At 30.8% G+C, this 26,523-nt stretch overlaps 4 protein-coding genes across 5 annotated transcripts in view; 2 read left to right on the forward strand and 2 right to left on the reverse strand.

Moving 5' to 3' along the window:
• Positions 1 to 12: 12 nt before the first annotated feature.
• On the reverse strand, positions 13 to 8,754 carry LOC135134092 (steroidogenic acute regulatory protein-like). The gene is made up of 9 exons (XM_064062694.1): positions 8,668 to 8,754; positions 8,353 to 8,528; positions 8,146 to 8,304; positions 8,041 to 8,094; positions 7,861 to 7,993; positions 7,603 to 7,784; positions 7,396 to 7,545; positions 7,063 to 7,343; positions 13 to 663 (listed from the first exon to the last, which is right to left on the reverse strand). The coding sequence occupies exons 1-9, from the start codon at positions 8,747 to 8,749 to the stop codon at positions 459 to 461; spliced, it is 1,422 nt and encodes a 473-aa protein (XP_063918764.1). The 5' UTR covers positions 8,750 to 8,754; the 3' UTR covers positions 13 to 458.
• LOC135134091 (5'-AMP-activated protein kinase catalytic subunit alpha-2) lies at positions 8,695 to 18,976 on the forward strand. 2 transcript variants are annotated; one of them, XM_064062692.1, is made up of 4 exons: positions 8,695 to 8,803; positions 9,500 to 10,719; positions 10,767 to 10,954; positions 18,503 to 18,976. In XM_064062692.1, exons 2-4 carry the CDS (start codon positions 9,528 to 9,530, stop codon positions 18,704 to 18,706), a joined length of 1,584 nt encoding a protein of 527 aa, XP_063918762.1. In that variant the 5' UTR covers positions 8,695 to 8,803; positions 9,500 to 9,527; the 3' UTR covers positions 18,707 to 18,976. The 2 variants fall into 2 exon arrangements, with proteins under 2 accessions (XP_063918762.1, XP_063918761.1); XM_064062691.1 differs by lacking the exon at positions 8,695 to 8,803 and having other exon boundaries at positions 9,206 to 10,719.
• LOC135134090 (potassium/sodium hyperpolarization-activated cyclic nucleotide-gated channel 2-like) lies at positions 18,973 to 21,147 on the reverse strand. The gene is made up of 7 exons (XM_064062690.1): positions 20,936 to 21,147; positions 20,651 to 20,889; positions 20,364 to 20,600; positions 20,125 to 20,311; positions 19,950 to 20,074; positions 19,726 to 19,898; positions 18,973 to 19,679 (listed from the first exon to the last, which is right to left on the reverse strand). The coding sequence occupies exons 1-7, from the start codon at positions 20,960 to 20,962 to the stop codon at positions 19,009 to 19,011; spliced, it is 1,659 nt and encodes a 552-aa protein (XP_063918760.1). The 5' UTR covers positions 20,963 to 21,147; the 3' UTR covers positions 18,973 to 19,008.
• A 14-nt stretch (positions 21,148 to 21,161) lies between these two features.
• Positions 21,162 to 26,523, forward strand: part of LOC135134083 (tyrosine-protein kinase hopscotch) — a 31,779-nt gene continuing 26,417 nt past the window's right edge. The window contains exons 1-2 of the mRNA XM_064062682.1: positions 21,162 to 22,038; positions 22,087 to 22,343. Of these exons, the coding sequence (XP_063918752.1) occupies positions 21,316 to 22,038; positions 22,087 to 22,343 (980 nt within the window). The 5' untranslated portion in view covers positions 21,162 to 21,315. The remainder of the gene's footprint in view (positions 22,039 to 22,086; positions 22,344 to 26,523) is intronic.

A 26,523-nucleotide genomic window follows, 5' to 3' on the forward strand; every position in this document is an offset into this window, starting at 1 on the left:
ATACCTACTACATTTGATAAAAAAGTTTTATTTGTCAGTTTTAGTTACTTACAAATATACAATGAAACTTCAAGCGTTGAATCAAAGTTTAAAAAAATATCCACAAAATTGCTTCTATATAAAGCACTTCATCGTCCTGCTCCAACAACAATCGTGGCTTCCTACATAATTCTGGTACGTCTACGATGATCACAGTCATTTTACATCTCCTTAAGATTAAATGCATTGTAATAATAATCACAAGTTCAACAAATAAATAAATAAAACCTCCCAAAATAAATTAACGTGGTGTACATTATGTTTATTTTTGTTTTTTATTTATTTATTTTCACTCTTATTGTAGTCGTTAGTGACGATATAATTATGTATAAGGAAGCAAATGTGATACATACGTTACAACTAGGTTTTGATTTTTGACTTACAACTATATTTACACGTTTTCGAGTTAAACAAATTAATTAAAGTCTTCCATTTTCACGTTGTCGATTTATGTGCTGTTTTAAATGCTTCACGTAGTCGAACATCATGCCTACGAATGCCGTGTCTCGGATGTATTGTGGTATCCAACCGTTTAAATTGGTGTTCAACACCCACTGGAAGATACATTTGTTGGGATTATTGGGATCTTCTTGCATTGCCCAACAACCGGCACGATTTTCACCCCTAGCAATGAAGATATAAGTAACAGTATTCTCATGGGCAGATGCTATATACATATAATATGAAATATATAGGAAATACAACTGTTCCACCTTTTAAAATACCATTTTCGATAAAACTATAAAATCTTTAAAATCGACATTACGAGCTATTACTGATTTTTGCTAGCCCATCCGTCAGTGCGCCTCAGATTTCAAAAAGGGACTTTTTCTGTTACTTTTCGTGATATCGAAAATAAAACTAAATAATCACAGCTAGCTGTGAGATAAGTTGTAAAGATGGTACTACTATAAAAATGACACAACACTGTCACTGCCAAAAACGAAACACATAATATCCCATTCACAATCTTTTATGTTGGATAAACTCAGAATTGAATAAAACCATCCATTTTTTCGCTTCAAATAACTTTTTTTTTGAAAATTCGAAACGTCAAACTAAGGGCAGTAGTGCCATCCACAACTTGACAGAAAAGCCAATTCCAATTCATTTTATACTGTGTGTTATACAGAAATTTCCACCTATTACGATATATAAATATTCAGGACCTTGGTAAAACATTAAATCCAAATTATAATTAAAAATAATATATTTTTTTGCCAATAAACATTTATTTATTTATTTATTTATTTAAATTCCAAAGATCGAGCATCAAAAAATCGAAAAATTAAAAAAAACTTATAATTCAAAAAATTGAAAAACAGAAATATCGATGAACTGAAACATGAAAAACATCAAAAATTCGAAAATTTGGAAAATTTAAAAATCAAAATGCCGCAAAGTCAAAAAATCAAAAAATCCAAAATTTAAAAAATCAGAAAATTGAAGAAGAGAAAATCTAAAAAATTCGAAAGCTGAGATGAAAAACTGGGAAATCGAAAAGCCGAACATTTGAAAAACCAAGAAAACGAGAAATCGAGAAGTCGAAAAATTGAAAAGTTAAAAATTAAGAAATTGAAAAAAAAAATGATAAAACAAAAACTTGAAAATCGAAAAATTGAAAAACTGAATAATCGAAAAATCGAAAGATCAAGAAATCGAAACATCAACAAACTGAAAAATCGGGAAATCAAAAACTATAAAATTTAAAAAATTAAATATCTAAAATATCGAAAAATTGAAGAATCGAAAAAAATGAAAAATGGAAAAATTGAAAAATCGAAAACTTGAAAAATCGGGCAACCAAAAAATGGAAAAGTCGAAATTTTGAAAAATCAAATAGCAGGCAATTTAAAAATTTAAAAATTCGAAAAATTAAAAACAGAAATATCGATGATCTGAAAAATTGAAATCGACAGATATAAAATTTAGAAAATTGAAAAATTAAAATATCGAAAAGTGAAAAATCGAGAATCGAAACATCAAAGATTAGAAAAATTGGAAAATCTAAAATTTAAAAATCAAAAAGCCGAAAGGTCAAAAAATTTAAAAACCGAGAAGTAGAAATATCCAAAATGTAAAAAAATCGGAAAATTGAAGAATTGAAAACTAAAAAATCGGGAAATTGAAGTTCCAAAGCTGAAATGATAAACAGGGAAACCAGAAAATCAAAAATCGGAACATCGAAAAATTCAAAATTTTCAAAAATCGAAAATTCGAAAAACCAGGAGAACGAGAAATCGAAACTTCGAAAAACTGAAAAACTGAAACATAAAGAAATAGAACCATCAAATAAATGAGAAATCGAAAAATTGAAAAGTAAAAATTAAGAAATTGAAAAAAAAAGATAAAACATCAAAAAAACGAAAAATTGAAACATTTCAAATCTAAAAATCGAAAAACTGAAAAATCCCAAAACTGAGAAATCGAAAATTTGAAAAATCGGACAATCTAAAAATCGAGAAGTCGAAAAAATTTTAAAAATCGAAAAATCGAGATATCAAGAAATTGAATATAAAAATTGTAAAGTTGAAAATTTGAATAATCAAAAAATACGCAATTCAAAAAAATTTTAAAATAGAAATATCGATAAACTGAAAAATCGAGAATTCGAAACATCAAAAATTCGAAAAATTGATAAATCTGACATTTAAAAATCAAAAATCCGAAAAGTCGAAAAACCTAAAAAACTAGAAATCAAAAAATCTGAAATTTAAAAAATCTGAAAATTGAAGAATTGAACTAAAAAATTCCAAAGCTGAAGTGAAAAACTGGGAAATCAGAAAATCAATAATTGGAACATTGAAAAATTGAAAATTTGAAAAATCGAAAAGCCGAAAATTCGAAAACCCAAGAAAACGACAAATCAAAACATGGAAAAATGAAAAATTGGTCTAAAGAGTTTAGCCAGTACTTCCCTCGCTGTTGGAAACGTGACGACTGCATGCCTATTGTGTTTTTTTTCGCAGTAGATTTCATATATTTTTTTTTTGAGTTACCCGGTATATGCAAATTCAAAAAATATGAATGGAATGATAAATTACAAGTACAGACTCATCATATTTTGTATATTCTAGATAGGATTTATTCGGCAAACTTTTGAGCTGACGTCAACAAGTTTTTGGAGGGGATAACCAACTATATTCTGACTAAAGATTTATGATGCTCTTTATAACCTTAAAATATCTGCAAGATTTCAAAGCATTCGGTTTTGTAGTTCTTGATTAACTCAATAAAATATATTCACGCATTCATTAATTTTTTGGAGTCACCCTGTATATAGAAATCCAAAAAATATGAATGGAGTGATAGATCACAAGTACGGACTCATCATATTTTGTACATTTTAGATATGATTTATTCCACAAACTTTTGAGCTGACGTCATCAAGTTTTTGGAGGGGATAAGCAAATATTTTTTGAGTAAACATTTATGATGCTCTTTATAGCCTTAAAACATCTGCAAGATTTCAGAGCATTCGGTTTTGTAGTTCCTGATTAAATCAATAAAATATATTTACGCATTCATTAATTTTTTTGAGTCACCCTGTATATGCAAATCCAAAAAATATGAATGGAGTGATAGATCACAAGTACAGACTCATCATATTTTGTACATTTTAGATATGATTTATTCCACGAACTTTTAAGCTGACGTCATCAAGTTTTTGGAGGGGATAAGTAAATATTTTTTGACTAAAGATTTATGATGCTCTTTATAGCCTTAAAACATCTGCAACATTTCAAAGCATTCTGGTTAGCAGATTAAAAATTAAATTTCAAAATATTGTTTTATAATTTTGATTTTTTTTCCAAAAATCTGGACGTTTCGGGTGAAAAGTCGATTCAGAGTTGTAAACTACATGTGTAGGACTATGTTATTTTATACAATTGAAAACCCATTTACTATGTACAATTTTGAAGTGACGTCATCGCATTAGTGGTGGGGATGATTAGACAAATTTTGGTTAGCGTTTTACCATCTACATGATATTCTTAATATAAGTACAAAATTTCACAACAATCGGTCGAGTACTTTCGGAGATTATCTGTCTAATAAAAATCCGGGACAACAGACGGACAGACGGACAGACGGACGGACAGACGGACAGACGGACAGACGGACGGACAGACGGACAGACGGACAGACGGACAGACGGACAGACAGACGGAAATGGGAGACCTATTTCTTCGTCTTCTAGGGGTCATGAAAGATCGAGAAAACGTAAAAGTAGAGAGTCGACCGACGGACTCGATTACAATACTTCCTTTGCTTACGCTCGGGAAGTAAAAAATGAAACACAGAGAAATCGAACCATCAAATGAACGAGAAATCGAAAAATCGTCAAGTCGAATAATCGAAAAATTAAGAAACTGAACAATCGAAAAATCGAGAAAACGAAACATCAAAAAAAATGAAAAACCTAAAATTTAAAAATTCGAAAAATTGAAAAACACATCGTAAAATTGGAAAATCAAGAATTCGAAACATCAAAAATTCGAAAAATTGAAAAATCTGACATTTAAAAATCGAAACTCCGAATAGTCGAAAAATCTAAAAAACGAGAAATCAAAAAATCTAAAATTTAAAAAATCTGAAAATTGAAGAATTGAAAAACTAAAAAATTCAGAAATTCCAAAGCTGAAGTGAAAAACTGGGAAATCAGAAAATCAAAAATTGGAACATCGAAAAATTGAAAATTTGAAAAATCTAAAAGCCGAAAATTCGAAAAACCAAGAAAACGACAAATCAAAACATGAGAAATCGAAAAATTGAGAAACTGAACAATCGAAAAATCGAGAAAACGACACATCAAAAAAGTGAAAAACCTAAAATTTAAAAATTCGAAAAATTGAAAAACAAATATCCCAAAACTGAAAAATTGGGAAATCGAAAGATAAAATTTAAAAAATTAAAATATCGAAAAATTGAAGAATCGAAAATTGAAAACTTGAGAAATCTAAGCACCAAAAAAAAACAAAAATGAAGCATGGCAAATTAAAAATCGAAGAAAAATTGAAGAATCGGGAAATGAAAAATCCCAAAACTGAATCGCTGCAAAATTGAGAAATCGAAAACTTGACAAATCGGACAATCGAAAAATCGAAAAGTCGAAAAACCAAAATGTCAAGAAATTGAATAAAAAAACAGTGAAGACGAAAATTTGAAAAATCAAAAAACTGGCAATTCTAAAATTTAAAAATTAGAAAAATTTAAAAACATAAATATTAGGGATGTACCGACTAGTGGCCGACCGGTCGGATAAGCCGACTATTCGGCCGTTTTTCATCGTCGGCTGCAGTCGGCGACTAGTCGGCTAAACAGCCGATCGGTCGGCTTTTTTAATTAAAATTAAAATAGTATATAAAGCAATTAAACCCTGTTTACAGAACCTCAATTAAATATTTAATTGCGATTTAATTTTTAACCCCGCGTTAAAGTATCATGTGACCGACTCTACGCCAATCAGACGTCGCTAATGGCCTTGTTAAATGCGCGATCAACTTAAACTCAGTTAAAATATTGTATAAACTGGCCCTAAATTGTGTTATTCTTTATTTTTGTACTGAGTTACTAAAAAAAATTAAATGTTAAAATTATCCAAACAAATTTAACACATTTTTTGGAAAACAAAGGAACTTTAGTTATTCCTTTTATTAAAATAGAACAAACCTTTAAGGTAGCCAGAGAAATAGAAAAAAACACACACTGTCGCATTTATAAACCGGTTTTAGCAAAGCCGACCAGTCGGCCGACTAGTCGGTTTTTACTGGCCGAACAATCGGCTAGTCGGTTAGTCGGCCAGACCTACAGTCGGTACATCTCTAATAAATATCGATGAACTGAAAAATCGAAAAATCGAAAGCTATAAAATTAGAAAATTGAAAAATTAAAATATCGAAAAATTGAAAAATCCAGAACTCGAAACATCAAAAATTCGAAAAACTGAATAATCTAAAATTTAAAAATTAAAAAGCCGAAAAATCGAAAAACACAAAATTTAAAAAATCGAAAAACTGGAGAATCGAAAAACAGAAAAATCGAGAAATTAAAAAATTTCAAAGCTGAAATGAAAAATTGAGAAATCGAAAAATTTAAAAATCGGAACACCGAAAAATTAAAAAACTTAAACAGAGAAATCGAATTATCAAATGCACGAGAAATCGAAAAGTCGAAGGATCGAAAAGTTAAAAATTAAGAAATTGAAAAATAAATGATAAAACAAAAACTTGAAAAATCGAAAAATTGGGAAACTGAAGAATGGAAAAATCGGAATTTCGATAAATCGAGAAAACAAAAAACTGAAAAATTTAAGAACCGAAACATTGAAGTCTAAAAATTGAACTGAAAAACTGTTTTCGAGGAATTGAAACACCGAAAAGTCGAAAAATTGGAAAATCCAGAAATCGAAGAGTGAAAAAATCAAGAATCGAATATTTGGAGAATCGACAAATTGAAAATATCTCAACACTGAAATATCGAAAAACTGAAAAATGGGGAAATTGAAAAAACGAAACTAAGAAACAAAAACTGAAAAATTCCAAAACTGAAATATCGAAAAACTGAGAAATCGAAAGTTGAAAAATGATGGATAAACCACAAATAAAACGCAAGACGGAGTCATAAACTAGAAGCGGAAGAGTATGTTATTTTATAAAATTTAAGGAACATTTACTACCGTAAAAATTGGAGATGCCATCTTATGATTGTTGGTGGGGATAATTCTACAAATTTTAGTTAGCGTTTTACCATCTATAATATACGATATTCTTAATATACAAACAAAATTTGACAACAACCAGTCCAATAGTTTAGAAGATTATCTGTCTAATAAGAATCGACACAGATGCGGTCAGAGGGCAGATAGACAGACGCAAACGAGAGGCCAATGTTTTCGTACTCTAGATGTCATAAAACGTCGCGAAACATAAAACGAGCAAGTCGCCCGATGGACTCGCTTACAATACTTCCTTACCTTACGCTCTGGAAGTAAAAACACTGACTTTTATGCACTTAACTTACCTAATATATTTCTCATTTTTTGGCAAAGATGGATGTTCAGTCCCTACACAAGCGATAATGTAACGTCCCTCAATATAAGCCCAATGTCTCAAATTAACAAAATCTCTGCTGGTTACAACACCAGCAGCCCCATCAGCACCAATCTGATAGCTAATATCAGTATGTTCATCAATCACTTGCACCTTATGAGATTCTAACAAAGTAGGGTTCCACTGCGGCAAAGTTTCTACTCTATAAAATAACTCATCAAGCAAAAACTTTGGAGTAACATCCAAAAACGCCTTAAAATACATAAACAATTAAAAATACAAAACACAAAAGTGAAAATCTTACAGTAAGTTTAAAAATTTTTCCTACTTTAGGCACTGTCATGGTGTAAACTGAATCGCTTCCACTTGCTTTCTCTAATTTCCAGTCTTTTTTGAGCAGTAAGTCCCACGCCTCTTGCATTGTCTTAGCAGCTAAAACTTTGTAATTTTCTTCCTACTCATAAAAATTTAAAAAAATTAAAAAACAATAAAAAGTGTGATGGGGTATTACTTGTTCCCTTGTAAGTTGCACTGGCGGATATCTACCCAGAACTGGGCCTGAGTCAAATCGATACATCGAACCTTCAGGTGAACCAAGAGGAGAGTAAAAATTACCAACACTCTCAGTGTATAAAGAAGGCAAGCCATGTACGTAACTACGAATTAATGGGGCCCTTTCTGAATCCGGATTAGCTATAAATTTACATTTTAACAAAACAAATCAATCAAAATCAAATTAAAATACAATTACATATGTATGGTCACTTACTAATAAGGTATCTTCGAGCATGTGATTCTTGAGGCAGCACTCGAAAATCAAGAAACCACGCTTCTCCCCACGCCAAAACAAAGGACGTTAATACTAGAAGTACTTCGAAAACGGGCTGCGCAGAATGGGGCCACTAAAAACGACGATTATAAAAGGCACACTACATTTGAGTTAGCTTACATCATACACAAACACTTTAGAAATGAGAAAGGCGCACGTTAGTGTTGTTGATATCTGGAAATTAGTACATTTAGTTGGTTAAAAAGGGGAGACAAGTCGACTTACGGAAACTATGAACCAGTGATTCATGTAAATCAACCCATAGAAGAGTAACAGCACTACAAATCGACACAGCGCGGTTAAAACGACATCAAATAACGATGTGTGTATATTGTAGTGATAAATTTGTTCATTTAAAGCTTTCATGATGTTTTCACCTTTTAACTAAAATTGAGGTATGAAATAAATGAGTTTTCACGGTAGATGTATTACCATCACACAAATGAGCCACATAAGTCCAGTAAATAATAAATCAAAAGTAACAAACATACAGAAGAATCTTCTGACTGTAGACATCCTGCCATTGGCACGTTGACCAGCTAACAAATCTTCCGAGATTATATAATCGGGATGCAGGGATGGTATGGTGTTAATACTATGTGAGTGCGCTGCAGAGGAATACGATTTTAAAACATTGACTTCAATATTTCTCTGATTGTTTAATCAGAGGCCCAAATACTATAATCTCTTGTTTGTTTATTAAATACAGATTAAAACTATGGGAAAGCAAATAGTCAAATTACTTACAGACTTCCAGTGTTGGTGACTGAATATTGTGGCTTTGTGACTGTATTAAGTTTTCAGCTGCCTGACGAATCTCTTGATCCATTTTTTGTATTCAATAACTACAGCAAACTGACGGATATAAACAAAGAACGGAGCGGTGAGATAACAAACTATCCTTTGTACTTAAAGACTAATGCATTCTTGGAAAATGTACAAACGTAATTGGATACTTAATTATAAAACTGATCTATTAAATTCAATTCCAACAGTTATTACATTTCATTTCGCAAGTTTTTATGTTTTTCTTGATTTTGAATATTCTAATTTCTTACCAGCATTACTTTATGAAATTAAATGCGCATTCAAGTGGCTTAAATGTTACTAACTATGCGATATGTAACAAACTTACAACATTTTAATGTTGTTTTTGTTTACGGAGAATCAAAATAAAATTTTTAACTCCACTGTGGCCAAACGACAAATGACAGCGCCATGACAGCATGTCAGAACAGCCAACAAAACAACGAAACTTACGAAACCATAGATATCCAAGTTTCAGGCTTAGTTAACAAAATAATCCAGCTTGAACCTTGTTTAATACAACCGCTATCGTGTTAACCCAAATAACATCCGCAACAAGATAAGAAAGAGATTAAAATTCAATGATGCTTATCACGACCTTGATATTTCAACTTTTGCATATTGCCGACCTTGAGTGTCATTCCCGTCTGTCAGAAGAGTCATTTGTGTTAAATATACGCATTTTATTTATTTTGTAATTACGCTTTAAATAAGCAAATTCCTGGCAAGAGCCAATGAGTGCTTGTCAATATCTCACCTGGATCGATTTCAGTGGTGCCGGATAATAATCACCTTAAAAAATGGGGGATCCGAATCAGGGGGCGCAGTGCCAGATGAAAATCGGCCACTACCTACTCGGCCAAACTCTGGGCGTTGGAACCTTCGGCAAAGTGAAAATCGGTGAACATCAGGTAACGAAGCATAAAGTCGCCGTTAAAATCTTGAACCGGCAGAAAATCAAGAGCCTCGATGTAGTTGGCAAGATCAGGAGAGAAATTCAGAATTTAAAGCTGTTTCGTCATCCGCACATCATCAAATTGTATCAGGTGATCAGTACCCCGACGGATATATTTATGATTATGGAATACGTGTCTGGGGGCGAACTGTTCGACTATATTGTCAAACACGGGAAGCTGCAGGAGCATGAGGCTCGACGGTTCTTCCAACAAATTATTTCCGGGGTTGATTACTGTCACAGGCACATGATAGTTCACAGAGACTTGAAACCAGAAAATTTGCTTTTGGACCATAATATGCACGTGAAAATTGCTGATTTTGGTTTATCCAACATGATGATGGATGGCGAGTTCTTGCGGACTAGTTGCGGCTCACCGAACTATGCAGCACCTGAAGTTATTTCAGGGAAACTATATGCCGGACCTGAAGTTGATATTTGGTCATGTGGAGTAATTCTCTATGCCCTTCTTTGTGGAACTTTGCCATTCGATGATGAACACGTTCCAACTTTATTTAGAAAAATTAAATCCGGCATTTTTCCAATACCAGAATACCTCAACAAATCTGTAGTCAATCTTTTGTGCCAGATGTTGCAAATTGACCCCATGAAACGGGCTACGATTGAAGACATAAAGAAACACGAATGGTTCCAAAAAGATTGTCCAGCGTACTTGTTTCCATCGCCAGTGGATCAAGATTCGTCTGTGATTGACACAGATGCTGTGGCTGAAGTTTGTGATAAGTTTGGAGTACAAGAGAAGGAGGTACACAATGCCCTATTGAGTGGAAACCCCCATGATCAACTTGCTATTGCCTATCATCTGATCATCGACAATAGACGCATTGCGGATGAAGCAGCTAAGGCTGAAATTAAAGATTTTTATGTAGCTGGTAGTCCGCCTCCTGTGAGTATGAGTCCTAGTCCCAGTCCTTGTGACTTTGGCTCTAGTCCTTTGAAACCTCATCCTGAAAGAATTGCACCCCTTCGTGATAGAATGGCTTCAAATCAAGCAGCTTCAGGTGATAGAGGCAGAGGTAAGTATGATAAAAGAGTCAATAATTTGCTAAAAGTTAATTTGTAGTCAAGAGAGCCAAGTGGCATTTGGGTATCCGGTCACAAAGTAAACCCCATGATATTATGATGGAAGTGTATAGGGCAATGAAAGCATTGGATTATGAGTGGAAAGTTATTAATCCCTATCATGTTAGGGTGCGCCATAGGAATCCCTTACATGAGAGATTCGTGATGATGTCTCTGCAGTTATATCAGGTCAGTATTTTCACAATAAAAAATGGAAAATACAAAAATAAAAACAATGTGGGTTCGCTTTTTGTCTGTTTTATGTTTAATAAAAACTGGTTATTATTGTTTGATGAAGAAATTTATAGTTGGGGACTAATTATTTTGATTATCATGTTTATGTAAGGAGGTAATTGACTGCATTAACTATATTGATCGTTATCAAAGCAATACATAAAATATTCATAATGGTAGGAAAAACAAATATTACTTCTAGTTTTTTTGTTTTGTAAACAATTTTATAACAAGTTTCTGTTTATATGTATATTTATTCTATACTTGAAAAATAGTATGGTAAATACAAAAAACTAGAGGGCTAATTTAACATCTCAACAGTAATTAATTGTGGAAACCTCCTTAAGTAAGTTTGTTTTTTCTTTCTAATTTTTTAAAATTTCGTGGTGACATTATCAACATTTTTGCAAGGACACGTAAAATTGCAAAAATGTTGATGACACAAAATTTTGTAACGGAAAAACTCACTCTAAACGCACCGTATCATGCTTCTTTACATTTACTTTAACATTACGTATACTTATATCTTTATTTTAACTTATAAGGGTTTTCATAAAAAAAATAAAATTGCAAAATCAAATCTTATAATTCTTCGAAAAATCTGGATTTATTTACCTTCCACCAATTTTTTGATATCAGAGTCGTATCTTCATTTTATATGACAATTTTTCCTTTATTTTCCAACTCTTTCGATTTTATAATCATTCTTTTTTCAATTTTTCAAATTTTCAATATTTGATTTTTCTTTTATCGTAATTTTTGTATTTCGCAATTATCCGATTTTCCGATTTCTTTAATTTTCAATATTTAGATTTTACAATGTTCCGTTTTTTCGATTTTGCATTTTTTTGATTTTTTAAAAGTTTTTTAGTTCAGTTTTTGATTCGAAAATTGAGAAACTAAAAAATTGGAAACAGTTGCAAAATTGAGAAATTGGAAAGAAGAAAAAACAAATCGAATCGAAAAATTGGACAACCCAAAAATTGTAAAATCGAAAAATTACAGAATCGTCAAAATTGTAACAAAAAACTATAACATTGATAGATCGAAAAATTGAAAAATCGAATAAATGAAATTAAATTCTAAAATTCAATGATTGTAAATTGGAAGAATTCTAAAACTGAAACAGTGATTTTTTTTAATTATAATTATTATTACATTTTTTAAAATAAAAACTAGAAAAATTGAAACTCAAAATTAACGAAACGAAAAATCGAAAAATGTGAAGAACCGAAAACTTGAAACAGTTAAAAAAATAAGAAAACGAAAAATTGCAAATCGAAAAACTGAACAAATTGAAAATGAAAACTCGAAGGGTCCTAAAATTGAAGAAACAGGAAAATGAAAAACTGAAAAGTTGAAAAAACAAAAAAGTTATAAAATCGGAACATTGAAAATCGAAAAATTATAAACATAAAATAAAAAACTGGAACAAAAAATTGCAAATTAAAAAATTAAATTCGAAAAGTCGAGAAATTTTAAATCGAAAAATTGAAACATCCAAAAGTTGGAAAATCGAAAAACTGAAAAAATTAAAAATGAAAACTGGAAGAGTCATAAAATTGAAGAAAAGAAAAATGAAAAACTGCAAATTTGAAAAAAAAAAATTACAAAATCGGAATATTGAAAATCGAAAAATTATAAAAAGAAAGAAAATAAAAATTGAAACGAAAAATGCAAAATTTTAAAATTCAGAAGTTGGAAAAACTGAAAAATTTAAATTTAAAAACTCGAAAAATTGTGAAATTGAGAAACTGAAGAGACCAAAAAACATAAAAATTGAAGAATTAAAAAATCCGAGTCGAAAAAAGTGCGGGAGTATTATTTACGGGTTCTAGAGGTTATAAGAAAACAAAAATCGCAAAAAAATGGTATAAATTTTCAAAGAAGCGTGATTTGTTGGGCTGTACTTCAGAGGCGAGGGGAGTTCTGTCGAAAAAACGTTCGATCAATTTTGTTTTGTAAACAATTTCATAAGAAGTATCTGTTTATTTATCGATGACCTTCGTATTATTTATATACATATAGGTATATTTATTCTATACTTGAACAATTGTTTAGTAAAAAAAAAAAAAAATAGAGGGCTAATATAATGTTTCAACAGTAATTAACTTGTGGAAAGATCCTGAAGTAACTTTGTTTTTTCTTTCTAATTTTGTAAAATTTTGTTATGGAAAACTCACTTGAAACGCAGCCATAGCATGCTTCTGTACATCTACTTTAACATCACATACACATCTTTATTTTAACTTATAAGGGTTATCATAAAAAATAAAATTTGCAAAATCAAATCTAATTTTTCGATATCACAGTTGTTTTTTCATCCTCCTTATTTTTTCTATTTTTCCATTTTCAGTGTTTCAGGGTATTAATTTTTAATTTTTTCAACCTTTTTTTTATTTTTCGATATTACAATTTTTCATTTTTGATTTTCCAGTTTCTCAATCTTTCCGATTTTATGTCGCAATTTTTCGTGTTTTTATTACCTTTTATTTTTCACCGTTTCTTTCGATTTTAAAAGTTTTCGTTTTTAAATTCTTCAAATTTTCAATCTTCCATTTTTCAATTCCTCTATTTTCCAATTATAAAATTTTTCAACTTTGCAATTTTTGGATTTCGCAATTATCCGATTTTTCGATTTTTTAGATTTTTCAAGGTTTTCATTTTATTCTCATTCAGTTTTACAATTTTGCAATTTTTCCTATAAAAAAATTACACACCCAGACATTCAAAAATTAAAAATCGAAAAATTGGAAACTCAAATAAATGAAGGTTTTAAAGTACAATGATTCAAAAATGGAAAAATTCTAAAATCGTAAAACTGAAAAAGTGAAAAATTTAAAAAATTTCATTGCATTGCATATTTAAAATGAAAACTAGAAAAATTGAAAAAAATAAAGAAAACAAAAAAACGAAACGAAAAATTGGAAACTGAGAAATTGCAAATCGAAAAATTGCAAAATCTAAAAAAACTCAAAAGTTGGAAAATTGAAAAACTGAAAAATTTAAACTTAAAAACCCGAGAAATTGTGAAATCGAAAAATTTTTAAACTCAGAAGTTGGAAAATTGAAAAACTGAACAATTTTAATCTAAAAACTCGAAAAATTGTGAAATCGAAAAACTGAAGAGACCAAAAAAATGAAAAATTGAAGAATTAAAAAATCCGAGTCGAAAAAGTTACGGGATTATTATTTACGGGTTCTAGAGGTTATAAGAAAACAAAAATCGCAAAAATATGGTATAAATTTTAAAAGAAGCGGGATTTGTTGGGCTGTACTTCAGAGGCGCGGGGAGTTCTGTCGAAAAAACGTTGGACCAATTTTGTTTTGTAAATTTCATAAGAAGTATCTATTTATATATAGGTATATTTATTCTATACTTGAACAATTGTTTAGAGGGCTCATTTAATGTCTCAACACTAATTAACTTGTGGAAAGATCTTTAAGTAACTTTGTTTTGTCTTCCTAATTTTTTTAAATTTTGTTATGGGAAAACTCACTTGAAACGCAGCCATAGCATGCTTCTGTACATCAATTTTATTATCACATACACATCTTTATTTTAACTGATAAGTTATAAGGGTTTTCATAAAAAAAATTAAATTTGCAAAATCAAATCTTCCAATTTTTCGGAACGTGGATTTATTTACCTTCGACCAATTTTTTGATATTACAGTCGTTTTTTAATTCTCCTTATTTTTTCAATTTTTCCATTTTCACTGTTTCAGGCTCATAATTTTGTATTTTTTCAACATTAATTTTTTTTTTTTACTTCCCGAGCGTAAGCAAAGGAAGTATTGTAATCGAGTCCGTCGGCCGACTCTCTACTTTTACGTTTTCTCGATCTTTCATGACCCCTAGAAGACGAAGAAATAAGTCTCCCATTTCCGTCTGTCTGTCCGTCTGTCCGTCCGTCTGTCCGTCCGTCTGTCCGTCTGTTGTCCCAGATTTTTATTAGACAGATAATCTCCGAAAGTACTCGACCGATTGTTGTGAAATTTTGTACTTATATTAAGAATATCATGTAGATGGTAAAACGCTAACCAAAATTTGTCTAATCATCCCCACCACTAATGCGATGACGTTACTTCAAAATTGTACATAGTAAATGGGTTTTCAATTGTATAAAATAACACACATGTAGTTTACAACTCTGAATCGACTTTTCACCCGAAACGTCCAGATTTTTGGAAAAAAAATCAAAATTATAAAACAACATTTTGAAATTTAATTTTTAATCTGCTAACCAGAATGCTTTGAAATGTTGCAGATGTTTTAAGGCTATAAAGAGCATCATAAATCTTTAGTCAAAAAATATTTGCTTATCCCCTCCAAAAACTTGATGACTTCAGCTCAAAAGTTTGTGGAATAAATCATATCTAAAATGTACAAAATATGATGAGTCTGTACTTGTGATCTATCACTCCATTCATATTTTTTGGATTTGCATATACAGGGTGACTCAAAAAAATTAATGAATGCGTAAATCTATTTTATTGATTTAATCAGGAACTACAAAACGGAATGCTCTGACATCTTGCAGATGTTTTAAAGTTATAAAGAGCATAATAAATGTTTAGTCAAAATATATTTGCTTATCCCCTCCAAAAACTTGATGACGTCAGCTCGAAAATTTGCCGAATAAATCATATCTAAAATGTACAAAATATGATCAGTCTGTACTTGTGATCTATCACTCCATTCATATTTTTTGGATTTGCATATACAGGGTGATTCAAGAAAATAAATGAAAGCGTAAATTTATTTTACTGATTTACTCAGGAACTACAAAACCGAATGCTTCGAAATCTTGAAGATATTTTAAAATTATCATAAGCATGGTAAATTTTTGATCAAAACGTATTTGGTCGTCCCCCCTAAAAAATTTATGATGTCACCACAAAAGTTTGCCGAATAAATCGTATCTAAAATGTACAAAATATGATGAGTCTGTACTTGTGATTTATCATTCCAATCATATTTTTGGATTTGCATATGCAGGGTGACTCAAAAAAATTAATGAAGGCGTGAATTTATTTTATCGATTTAATCAGGAATTAGAAAACCGAATGCTTTGAAATCTTGGGAATATTTTAAAGTTATTATAAGCATGGTAAACTTTTGTTCAAAATGTATTTGTTCATCCCTCCTAAAAAAATTGATGACGTCACCCTTAAATTTTGCTGAATAAATCCTATCTAAAATGCAAAAAATATGATGAGTTTGCACTTGTGATTTATCATTCCATTCATATTTTTTAGATTTTCTTAAGAGGTGGTTCAAAAAAATTAATGAAGTCAATTTATTTTATTGATTAAATTAAAGGCAACACTTATTATTAGTATTACACCCCAACCAACCCAATTTGGTAGACACAAAATTTGTTAAAGGAAAAACTCGGTTGAAACATAAGGGTAGCACGCTTATTTACATCGACTTTAACATTACAGACCTGCATTTGTTTTATGCGCTCACTTGGTTCCGCGAATGCGAAATAGACATGTTTATAATCAACCAATTGTGAATTTCACCGTCAAGAATTAAAATAAAACCCAATGTTTTATATAATAAGCGGAAGTCGAAGCAATAAAACCGATGGTCGTTTTGTTTACAGTTTCTCTGTTTAACTCTCACGTATGGTGTTACGCCTGTCATCTTAAATTAAGAATGTTTATACATACACGATTTTCAGTTGCCTCTGATACGTATACGTGAGTAAATTGTTTCGTTATTTTATTGATTATTACAAATCAATATTCAAAACGACCCAATTCATTTTCCCGAAAATTTGAGAATATAATAGTTTTATTCTTAGTATTACACTACATCTATCCCAACTGATATACGTGTCCTTGCAAAAATGTTGATGACGTCATCGCAATTTTTTTTTAAATTCCCACTACAAAAATGTAATGAGAAAAAAAAAACACAATAGGCATGCAGTCGTCAAGTTTCCGACAGCGAGGGAAGTACTGTCTAAACTCTTTAGACCAATTTTTTTTTCGATATTACAGTTTTTCATTTTTCGGTTTTCCAGTTTCTGAATTTTTCCGATTTTATATCGCAATTTTTTGTGTTTTTATTACCTTTATTTTTCACCGTTTGTTTCGATTTTATAAGTTTTCGTTTTTAAATTCTTCAAATTTTCAATCTTCCATTTTTCAGTTCCTGTATTTTCTAATTATAAAATTTTTGGATTTCGCAATTTTTGGATTTTGCAATTATCCGATTTTTCGATTTTTTTAATTTTCAGTATTTAGATTTTACAATGTTTCCTTTTTTCGATTTTGCATTTTTTTTATTTTTCAAGGTTTCCATTTTATACTTTTTCGTTTTTTCATTTTTGATTTTTCAGTTTTACAATTTTGCAATTTTTCCAATAAAAAAATTACATACCCAGAAATTCAAAAATTAAAAATCGAAACATTGGAAACTCAAATAAATGAAAGTTTTATAAAGTCCAATAATTGAAAAATGGAAAAATTTTAAAAATTTCATTGTCATTTGCATATTTAAAATGAAAACTAGAAAAATTGAAAAAAATAAAGAAAATAAAAAAACTAAACGAAAAGTTGGAAACTGAGAAATTGCAAATCGAAAAATTGCAAAATCTAAACATTGAAACATCCAAAAGTTGGAAAATCGAAAAACTGAAAAATTTAAAAATGAAAATTCGAAGAGTCGTAAAATTGATAAGATAAGATAAAATTGACGAAATAAAAGAAAAATGAAAAACTGAAAAAGTGCAAATCGAAAAATTGAAGAAAGGAATAAGTATAGAAAACATTGATTAAATTGAAAAAACAAAAATTAATAAAATGGGAACATTGAAATATCGAAAAATGTTTTAAATAAAGAAAATAAACCGAAACGAAAAATTCGGAAATTCGAGAAATTTTAAATCGAAAAATTGCAAAATCTAAAAAAATTCAAAAGTTGGAAAATTGAAAAACTGAAAAATTTAAACTTAAAAACTCGAGAAATTGTGAAATCGAAAAACTGAAGAAACCAAAAAAATTAAAAATTGAGGAATTGAAAAATTCAAGTCAAAAAAAAATACGGGAGTGTTATTTACGCCTCTGGTTTAAGTTCACAGAAAACAAAAATCTCAAAAACAATTTATAATTTTTCAAACAAGGACTAATTTAATCTCAACAGCAACTAACTTGTGGAAACCTTAAGTAACTTTTTTCTTTATTTCTAGTTTTTTTTTTTTTTGCTTTCCTGTTTTGTGGTTGTTTTTTTTGCCCTTTTGAAATTATAAGTCTAAAATACAAGAAAGCACAATATTGATGTACATAATAATTCATATGTACAATTATAAATGCAAAATAAAAATTTTCAACAACAAAAAATACTAGATTGTCTCAAAAAATTGTTAATCAATTACTTAAACAATGACTGTGATACGACCTTGTTTGTGCTTCAATCACACGATTTTATATATTCGAAACGCTTATACAGGGTATTTTAAAAAATTGTGTATTTTATATTCCCGTTTAGGTGGATTATAAAAGCTACCTGCTGGACTTCAAAAGCTTGGTTAACGAAGAAGCAGAATCGAACAACGCACCTACTTCCATTATGGGATCAATGGCGACCCCTGTTCAAACGGGTAACGGCACCATCAACGCAAAACCAAAAGGTCACTACACAATGGAATTTTTCGAAATGTGTGCCGCTTTAATTATACAATTAGCACGTTAAGACAAAAATTACTTTATTTTTAATTCTGAAATTATTGGTATCTGTAATATAATAATCCAAAGGATTGTTTGTAAATTGTAGGTGTGTAGATTTTTAGTGATTTTACCAGTGATAACAATTAATTACTAAAAGAAAACGAAGGTATTACCGTACGCTTTTTAAAAGCGATTAATTTTTATTAGTTAGTTTTTTGGTGATATTTATATTGCTATACCATTCTATCAATGTATTTTTGTTGTGTATATAAAATATAAAATATCCAAACAAGAAGTTTTTTATTTATAAAACGCGTTATAACAAAACTAATATAATCTCTTTGTGGCAATATCCCGTCTGTAGTGTTCTTCCATGAGGTTAGTCTTCTCCATTCTGTCAGCTGCAATTTTCTCAATCTTCTCCAACAAATCTGGATAGGGGTGTATAGCTTTAACGAAATCTTTCCTATCCAGACGATACAATTCGCACGTTTCCACAGCAATAACCGACGCCACTCTAGTCGCCTCAGAATTAACCAAAGCGATCTCCCCAAAGTGGTCACCATCTTCCAAATGACAAACTTCCTTCCCCGACGCTGTATACACAGCTACCGTCCCAGTGGAAATAAAATACATGCAATTTCCAGTTGAGTTAGCTTTGACCACCACATCATTCGTTAAATAAATTTCAGACTTCAAACACGAAACAATCCTGACGAGCAAATTAAGCGGAAGATCTCTGAAAAATTCCACATTTTCCACAAGCTGCCTGCACGTCTGCATCACAATTTCCTGACGCAGCTGCCCAGAAATCGTGGCATAAATCTCGTTCTCTCTGAAATAGCTTTTCTGAAAATGAAACTCGTAATAAGTTAGAATTCTTTTCTGGGTATAAATCGGGAGCTGCTTGTGGCGCATGAATTCGACGAGTTGTTTAACCATTTGGGAGTATTTCATTTTCGGGCTTGTTTTGGCCCGCAGGAATTCGATGACCCGAGCTGAAACATGGTGTAATTTTCTGGAACGAAAGACATTTTTGTGAACCTAGAAGATAAATTTGGACGAATTTTGAGAGAAACCACAGGACTGTGGTCATCAAGTACTCGTAGTTGTTTTCGGGTTCTTCGACGCCGTAGGAAGCTGTGTAAATGAGGAGCGCCCCGTCGTACATGCTCCGGGATATGGCTTTAAAAGGTGTGGTGTTCCTGTAGGCGGCACTAAAAATAAATTTGTTCTGAAGCGTGTTCTAAAATTGTTTCGATTTATACAAGTTCTTTTTGTCATTGAATAGTAGATAGCCGAAGATTTGGGTACAGGATAAAATGTGCCAGAAAATTAGCATCGTAAGGACCATGAGGACTCCATGTCTGACGTAGAAGTCGACACCGAAAATCTACTTGATTTGTAAAAAAAGAGGAACAGAATAATAACTAATAACCATACGTTACAAAGTTTCGTCGCGAGAGTGTTGAAAGTGAAGAAGCGCACATATTTTATGGTTGAAAGTAGCTGCAATATAGTCAAAGCCCAGTTATTCTGGTCGTGTGCATAAGGCATGTTAACAAACAAGTCAAAATGGGTTGGAACAGAAGACAGAAAGTCTAACAAAAACCGCGTTCTCAAGTAGTGCCTGCAATTAAAAAATGAAGCTGTTTATTTTGAAAGTTAAAATTTGGATATACCCTATTATTTTCTGATGGTGAAGCACAACTTCTTTTTTCGATTCGTCGTAGTATCCAGTGGTTGCATTGACGCCAATATCCAGACAGCAAATGAGATCTGTTAACATTCTTATGGAAAGAAAGGGAATAGAGTGAAAAAATGGCATAGTTGTATTAAAAGCGAAAAACCCCACGTCCAGTGGTACCAGAATTAGTTGTATCAAGCAAATGAAAGTCATGAAGACCTCCCACCAAATCCTATCAATAAAACACCGTTAAATTATAATTTTTCACAAAAATTCAGTTACCGAGCGCTGCTAAAAGGGTGAATACTTGTCGGATGGTATCTTATATGGCGCTGTTTCTCTTTCTCGATGGCACCATGACTTCTTAAGTGGATAGCGCACGACTTGCAGATTTTTTCGTGGACGAGAATCGTCCTCATTGCTGATCTTTTAAATTTGACTATAAATGTATTTCCAGGGAACTTCTTTTCGACCTCGTCATCCTCGGCCAGCATTTCGCACTCATGGCCTAAGTTCGAAAACTTGTCCAAACATCAGAAAACCATAAACACAGCAGTTAATACTTACCACTTTATTGTACTTCGGTGCGGTCATTTTAAAACTCTGACTTCACGATATGTTTCACGAATTGTTGACGTTCTGAAAATTGTATTTTGAATTCCCTATGGCAACACGTTAACGCTAACTCGAAAAATTTATCCATCGCGCTAATTTCAAATTTCGCGCCATGTCGTCCTGGTAAAATTTGCGATACCAACCGCAACAATGCAGAAGTACCTGCGGGGCTTGTTATCTTGTTATTGTGTAGTTCCAAGATTTTATACAAATTTCTGATAAAACGACTGATAACCAGAAATAGATGTATTTTTGTTTGCTGCTTGTGCATCCTAATGTGTGAGGATAAGTTTGAAAAGATTTTTAATTTCCGTCGAACCACTTAACCAAGCATGTCGGAGCCCCACGTGAAAGTGCACACAGTTTTGGACAACAGGGTGTTCGATGTTCCTTACAGTCCGTCGACAACTGCCGAGGATATTTGTGTTTATGTTTGTAAACAACTGGGTATCTCGCCCATAACCAGGCACCTGTTTGCTCTGCGTATAACAGGCAAGCAAAATTTTTTACGTCCGTCGTCGCTGTTCACCGAAAAGTACACACAGTTCGATTTACGGATTCGTTTTAAAGTACCTATTGTGCATAAGTTGAGGAAGATTGATGAAAGGACGTATGATTATTATTTCCACCAAGCTCGGACTGATGTTCTTGAGAATAAAATTCCGGATATTGTTTATGAGAAGTATCGGCGCGAGTTGGTGGGGTTGGGGATTACGGATATGTATAGGGTGATGCTGGAGAAGGACATACCTAGAGAGACTGTCGAGAATGAGTACAAGAAATATATACCTAAAGAAGTTTTAAAAAGACACTCGTTTTTTATCAAGAAACCTATACATGATACGTTAGGCAAGCTCCAGAAATCCGTGCATGATGCCAAGTATGTTAAAGCGGAGTATTTGAAACAGTTGGATATTATAGCGCCTGAGTACCTGTCGGAAGTGTACAAAGCTGTGACCGATGAAGATGGGGCAGTTTGTTCTGTGTTTATTAAAACAACCCCAAATCATCCTACAGAGCCTGGAATTAAATATTGCATGGAATCAAAAAAAGAAGTAAGGGGTAACATTAGGGTATTTGTGTGTTTACACTGATTTTTACAGCAATGGATTCAAGTTTGTACCATAGAAGAACTTGGGTTTATTTCAATACGTGATGAAGACGGCACTGTTGAAATAAGTCGAAAAAACGGGATTCCGTTCTATTTGAAATTTAGTAACCTGCAGACTATGTTTTCATTTATCAGTCTCTTGGATGGCTACTACAGATTGACGTGCAAATGGACTTTTAATATTTGTAAAGATGTTCCAACCCCATCATTGCAAAAATTGTACTCTATGAAGTGTCATGGACCCGTTGGGTGAGTTGTATGAAAATTAAATTTAACGTGACTTTAGTTGACTAACTGATCTCGTGAGTCACCTATAAAGTCATACTAATTGTTTATTCATTTTATGGTGTTTGAATAATCGTCATTAATGACTAAACTGCAATGTAGCTAGTACTAACTAAAACTTGTCCATTCATCTCCTCCAAAAATTGATGACGTCACCTCGTTTATTTACCGGTTTTATACTAACCCACGCCTACTTTTACTATTATAAATATAAATAAATACAAAACTTTTTACTTGTATTTAGTATTGTAATCGAGTCCGTCGGCCCATTCTCTACTTTTACTTTGTCTCGACCTTTCACGACCCCTAGAATACGAAGAAATAGGTCTCCCTTTTCCGTCTGTCTGTCTGTTTTTATTAGACACAATCTCCGAAAGTACTGTCATAGATTAATATAGATGCGACATACAGGCTGATTTTGCAAAACCACCCTTGTTGACATTGGAGTCCTCAACCGTCAAAGACAAGCGCCAAATTTAAATAGTCTATGCCAATAAAAAAACTTGTTTTACTACAACTCGTCGCCTGAGAACTTGTTTGATCTAAGACCAGAGCGCGCTCAGGCCAATGTCGACTCTAAGCGTTCAGAAGCGATTTGGTTGGTTTGGACTATAGTTTCTGCGGGAAATTGGTCGGTTTTTATAACGACTAAATGAATATTTTTGGTACATATTTAGATGATTTTACATATTTTGTTTAACTAAGAATTAATTCTTTATTTGTGTTTTATACTAGCAAAACGTCTTAAACTAAGAATATTGTTGAAATCGTAATAACCCAATGGATTTTTTTCGGGAAAACGTTTTGAAAGCACTGTTCTATTTTGTATGGATTTTTAAATGTTTTTAGTGATAATTTTTGTGGTTGTTTTCGATACACTGTATGATATTAACAGTGAGAAAAAAAGTAAACAATTAAAATAATCGAAAATTCGAAAAATCGAGAAATCTAATAATCGAAAAATCGAAACCTTAAAAATCGTAAAACTGAAACATTGAAAAATCGAAATTTCGAAGAACTGAAAATCAAAAAATGAAACAGAAAATCGAACAAATGTAAAATTCAAAAATCTAAAATTTAAAAACCGAATAACGAAAAATCGAGAAATTGAAACTCCCAAATTTAAAAAATCGGATAACTGAAAAATCGAAACATCGAAAAACTGGAAAATCGAAAAACCGAGAAATCGAAAAATCAAAAGATCAAGAAATCGTGGAGCCCGAAAAGTCGAAAAGTTAAAAATTGAACAATTTATAAATCGAGTAATTGACAATCAAAACATCGAAAAATCCAAATCTCGATAAATCCAGAAATCAAAAAACTTAAAAATTCGAAAAATTGAGAGATTGAAAGATCAAAAGAGCCAGAAATCGAAAAGTAATAAAGTAAGTCGAAAAATCGACTGGAAAAACTGAGAAACCGAAATAAGCCAACATAAAAAATTGAAAAACTGATAACTTGAAAACCTGAACAATCAAATCTCGATAAATCGGGAATGAAAAATTAACAAATCGAAAAATTGAAAAACAGAACGTCTAAAACCAGGAAGTCGAAAATAGAAAGATTAAGAAATATTGAAAAATTAAAATATCAAAAGATTGAAAAATCTAAAATTTAAAAATCCAAAAATTGAAAAATCGAAAAAGTAAAAAAGTAGACACATCGAAAAACCCAGAAGTCAAAAATAGAAAAGCCGAAGAATTGAAATATTGAAAAATCCTAAAACCGAGATATCTAAAAACTGAAAAATCGAATAATCAAAAAAGTGAAGTCGAAAAATAGAAACCTTAAAAAATTGAACAATCAGAAACTCGAAAAATCAAAAAATTTAAGAATTGAAGAACAGGAAAATCGAAACACTCGAAGGTCAAGAAATGGGAAAATCAAAACATCGATTAATTGAAAAATCGAAAAATGAGAGTTTATGAAAAGTCAAATTTGAAAAATTAAAAAATCGAAAATTTGACAAAATGACAATTGAAAAACAGAAAAACTAAAACCGGGAAGTCGAAAAATCAAAAGATTAAGAAATCGAAACATTTGAAAAATTCTAAAACTTGAAAAATTCAAATATCGAAGAACTGAACTGAAAAATCGAGAAATCGAACAATCTAAAATTGTAAAAATTAAAAAATTAAAATTTAAAATCCAAAAATTGAAAAATCTAAAAAGTAAAATAATCGATATCGAAAAATCCAGGAATCAAAAATTGAAATGTCGAAGAATCGAAATATTGAAAAATCCCGAAACTGAGATATCGAAAAACTGAAAAATGAAAGATAAACTGAGAATCTAATAACCTGAAAAATCCAAAAACTGAGAACCTAAAAAGTCGAAAAATTGGCAATCGAAAAATCCAAAAAGTGAAGTCGAAAAATCGAAGCTTTAAAAAAAACTAAAACATGAAAAATCGAAAAATTAAAGAATTAAAGAACAGGAATATCAAAAGCCTCGAAAATCAAGAAATGGGAAAATCAAAACATCGATTAATTGTAAAATCGAAAAATTGACAGTTTATAAATGCCAAATTTGAAAAATTGAAAATTTGGAAAAACAACAATTGAAAAACAGAAAATCTAAAACCGGGAAGTCGAAAAATCGATAGATTAAGAAATCAAAACATTTGAAAAATTCGAAAACATGAAAAACGGAAATAGGGAAGAACTGAAATGAAAAATCGAGAAATCGAAAAATTTAAAATTTTAAATATTGAAAAATTAAAATATCAAAAACTGAAAAATCTAAAATTGAAAAAACAACAATTGAAAAATGGAAGAGCTGAAATGAAAAATCGAGAAATCGAAAAATCTAAAATTTTAAATATTGGAGAACAGAAATATTGAAAAATCCCAAAACTGAAATATCCAAAAACTGAGAACCTAAAGAATCGAAAAATTGAGAAATCGAAAAATCAAAAAAGTGAAGTCGATATATCGAAACCTTAAAAAAATCGAAAAATTGAAAAATCAAAAACCTGCAAAATCGTAAGATCGAAAAATTGAATAATAAGTAAACTGAAAAATCCCAAAATTGAAATGTCCAAAAACTGACAAATTAAAGAAATCGAAGAGTCGAAAAACCAAAAAATCGATTAATCGAGAAACTGAAAAATCGAAAAGTCGAGAAGTGGAAAAACCGAAAAATTGAGAAATTGAAACAGCCCAAACTCGAAAAATAAAAATTTTTAAAAATTAAGATTTGAAATTAAAAAAAAATCGAAAAATCAAGAAATTGAACAATCGAAATATCGAAATCTCGATAAAATGAGAAAGAGAAAAATTGAAAAACCCAAAAATTTAAAAAACAAAAAAATTGAAAAATCGAGAAATTTTAAAAACCACAGAATTGAAAAACCAAAAAATTCAAACGCGAGAAGTCTAAAATTCGGAACATCAAAAAACTGAAAACCCTAAAATTTAAAATTACGAAAAATTGAAAAACAGAAATATCGAGAAAAAAAATCTAAATTTTAAAGAGTGATAAATTAAAATATCGAAAAATTGAAGAACGAAAAATGGAAAAGTCGAGAAATCGAAACAACAAAAAATCGAAGAAAAAAATGAAAAATCGAAAAACTGAAAAATCGGAGAAATGTTGAAAAATCCCAAAACTGAAATATCGAAAAATTAAAAAATCTAAGAAAAAATGAAGAATAGAAAAATTGAAAAATCCAAAATTCGATAGATCGAAAAATTGGGAAATTGAAGAATCTAATATTTAAAAATGGAAAAATAAAAAAATCAAAACAGTAAAAAATCCAGAAATCGAAAAAATGAAAAATCGAAAATGTTAAAACGAGAAATCAAAAAATCGAAGAAAAATTGTAGAATCGAAAAATTGAAGAATTGAGAAAGTGAAAAATCGAGAAATCGAAAATTGAAACTGAAATATCGAAGAATTGAAAAATTGAAGAAGCGAAAAATTGAAAAATTTGGAAATCGAAACTTCAAAAAATTGAAAAACTGAAAAATTTATTCAATATCGAAAAATTCAAGATTGGAAACATTGAAGGATTCCAAGAGTATCGAAAATCGACGAAAAACTGATAAATCGAGAAATCGATTCGTCGAAAACATGAAAAATTGAAAAATCAAAAATGTAACAACGACAAATCAAAAATTCGAAGAAAAATTGAAGAATCGGA

This window comes from Zophobas morio, unplaced genomic scaffold (genome assembly GCF_036711695.1).
Source record: "Zophobas morio isolate AGI-343-1 ecotype UQ-CSIRO unplaced genomic scaffold, CSIRO_AGI_Zmor_V1 ptg000023l, whole genome shotgun sequence".
Taxonomy (NCBI): Eukaryota; Metazoa; Arthropoda; class Insecta; order Coleoptera; family Tenebrionidae; genus Zophobas; species Zophobas morio.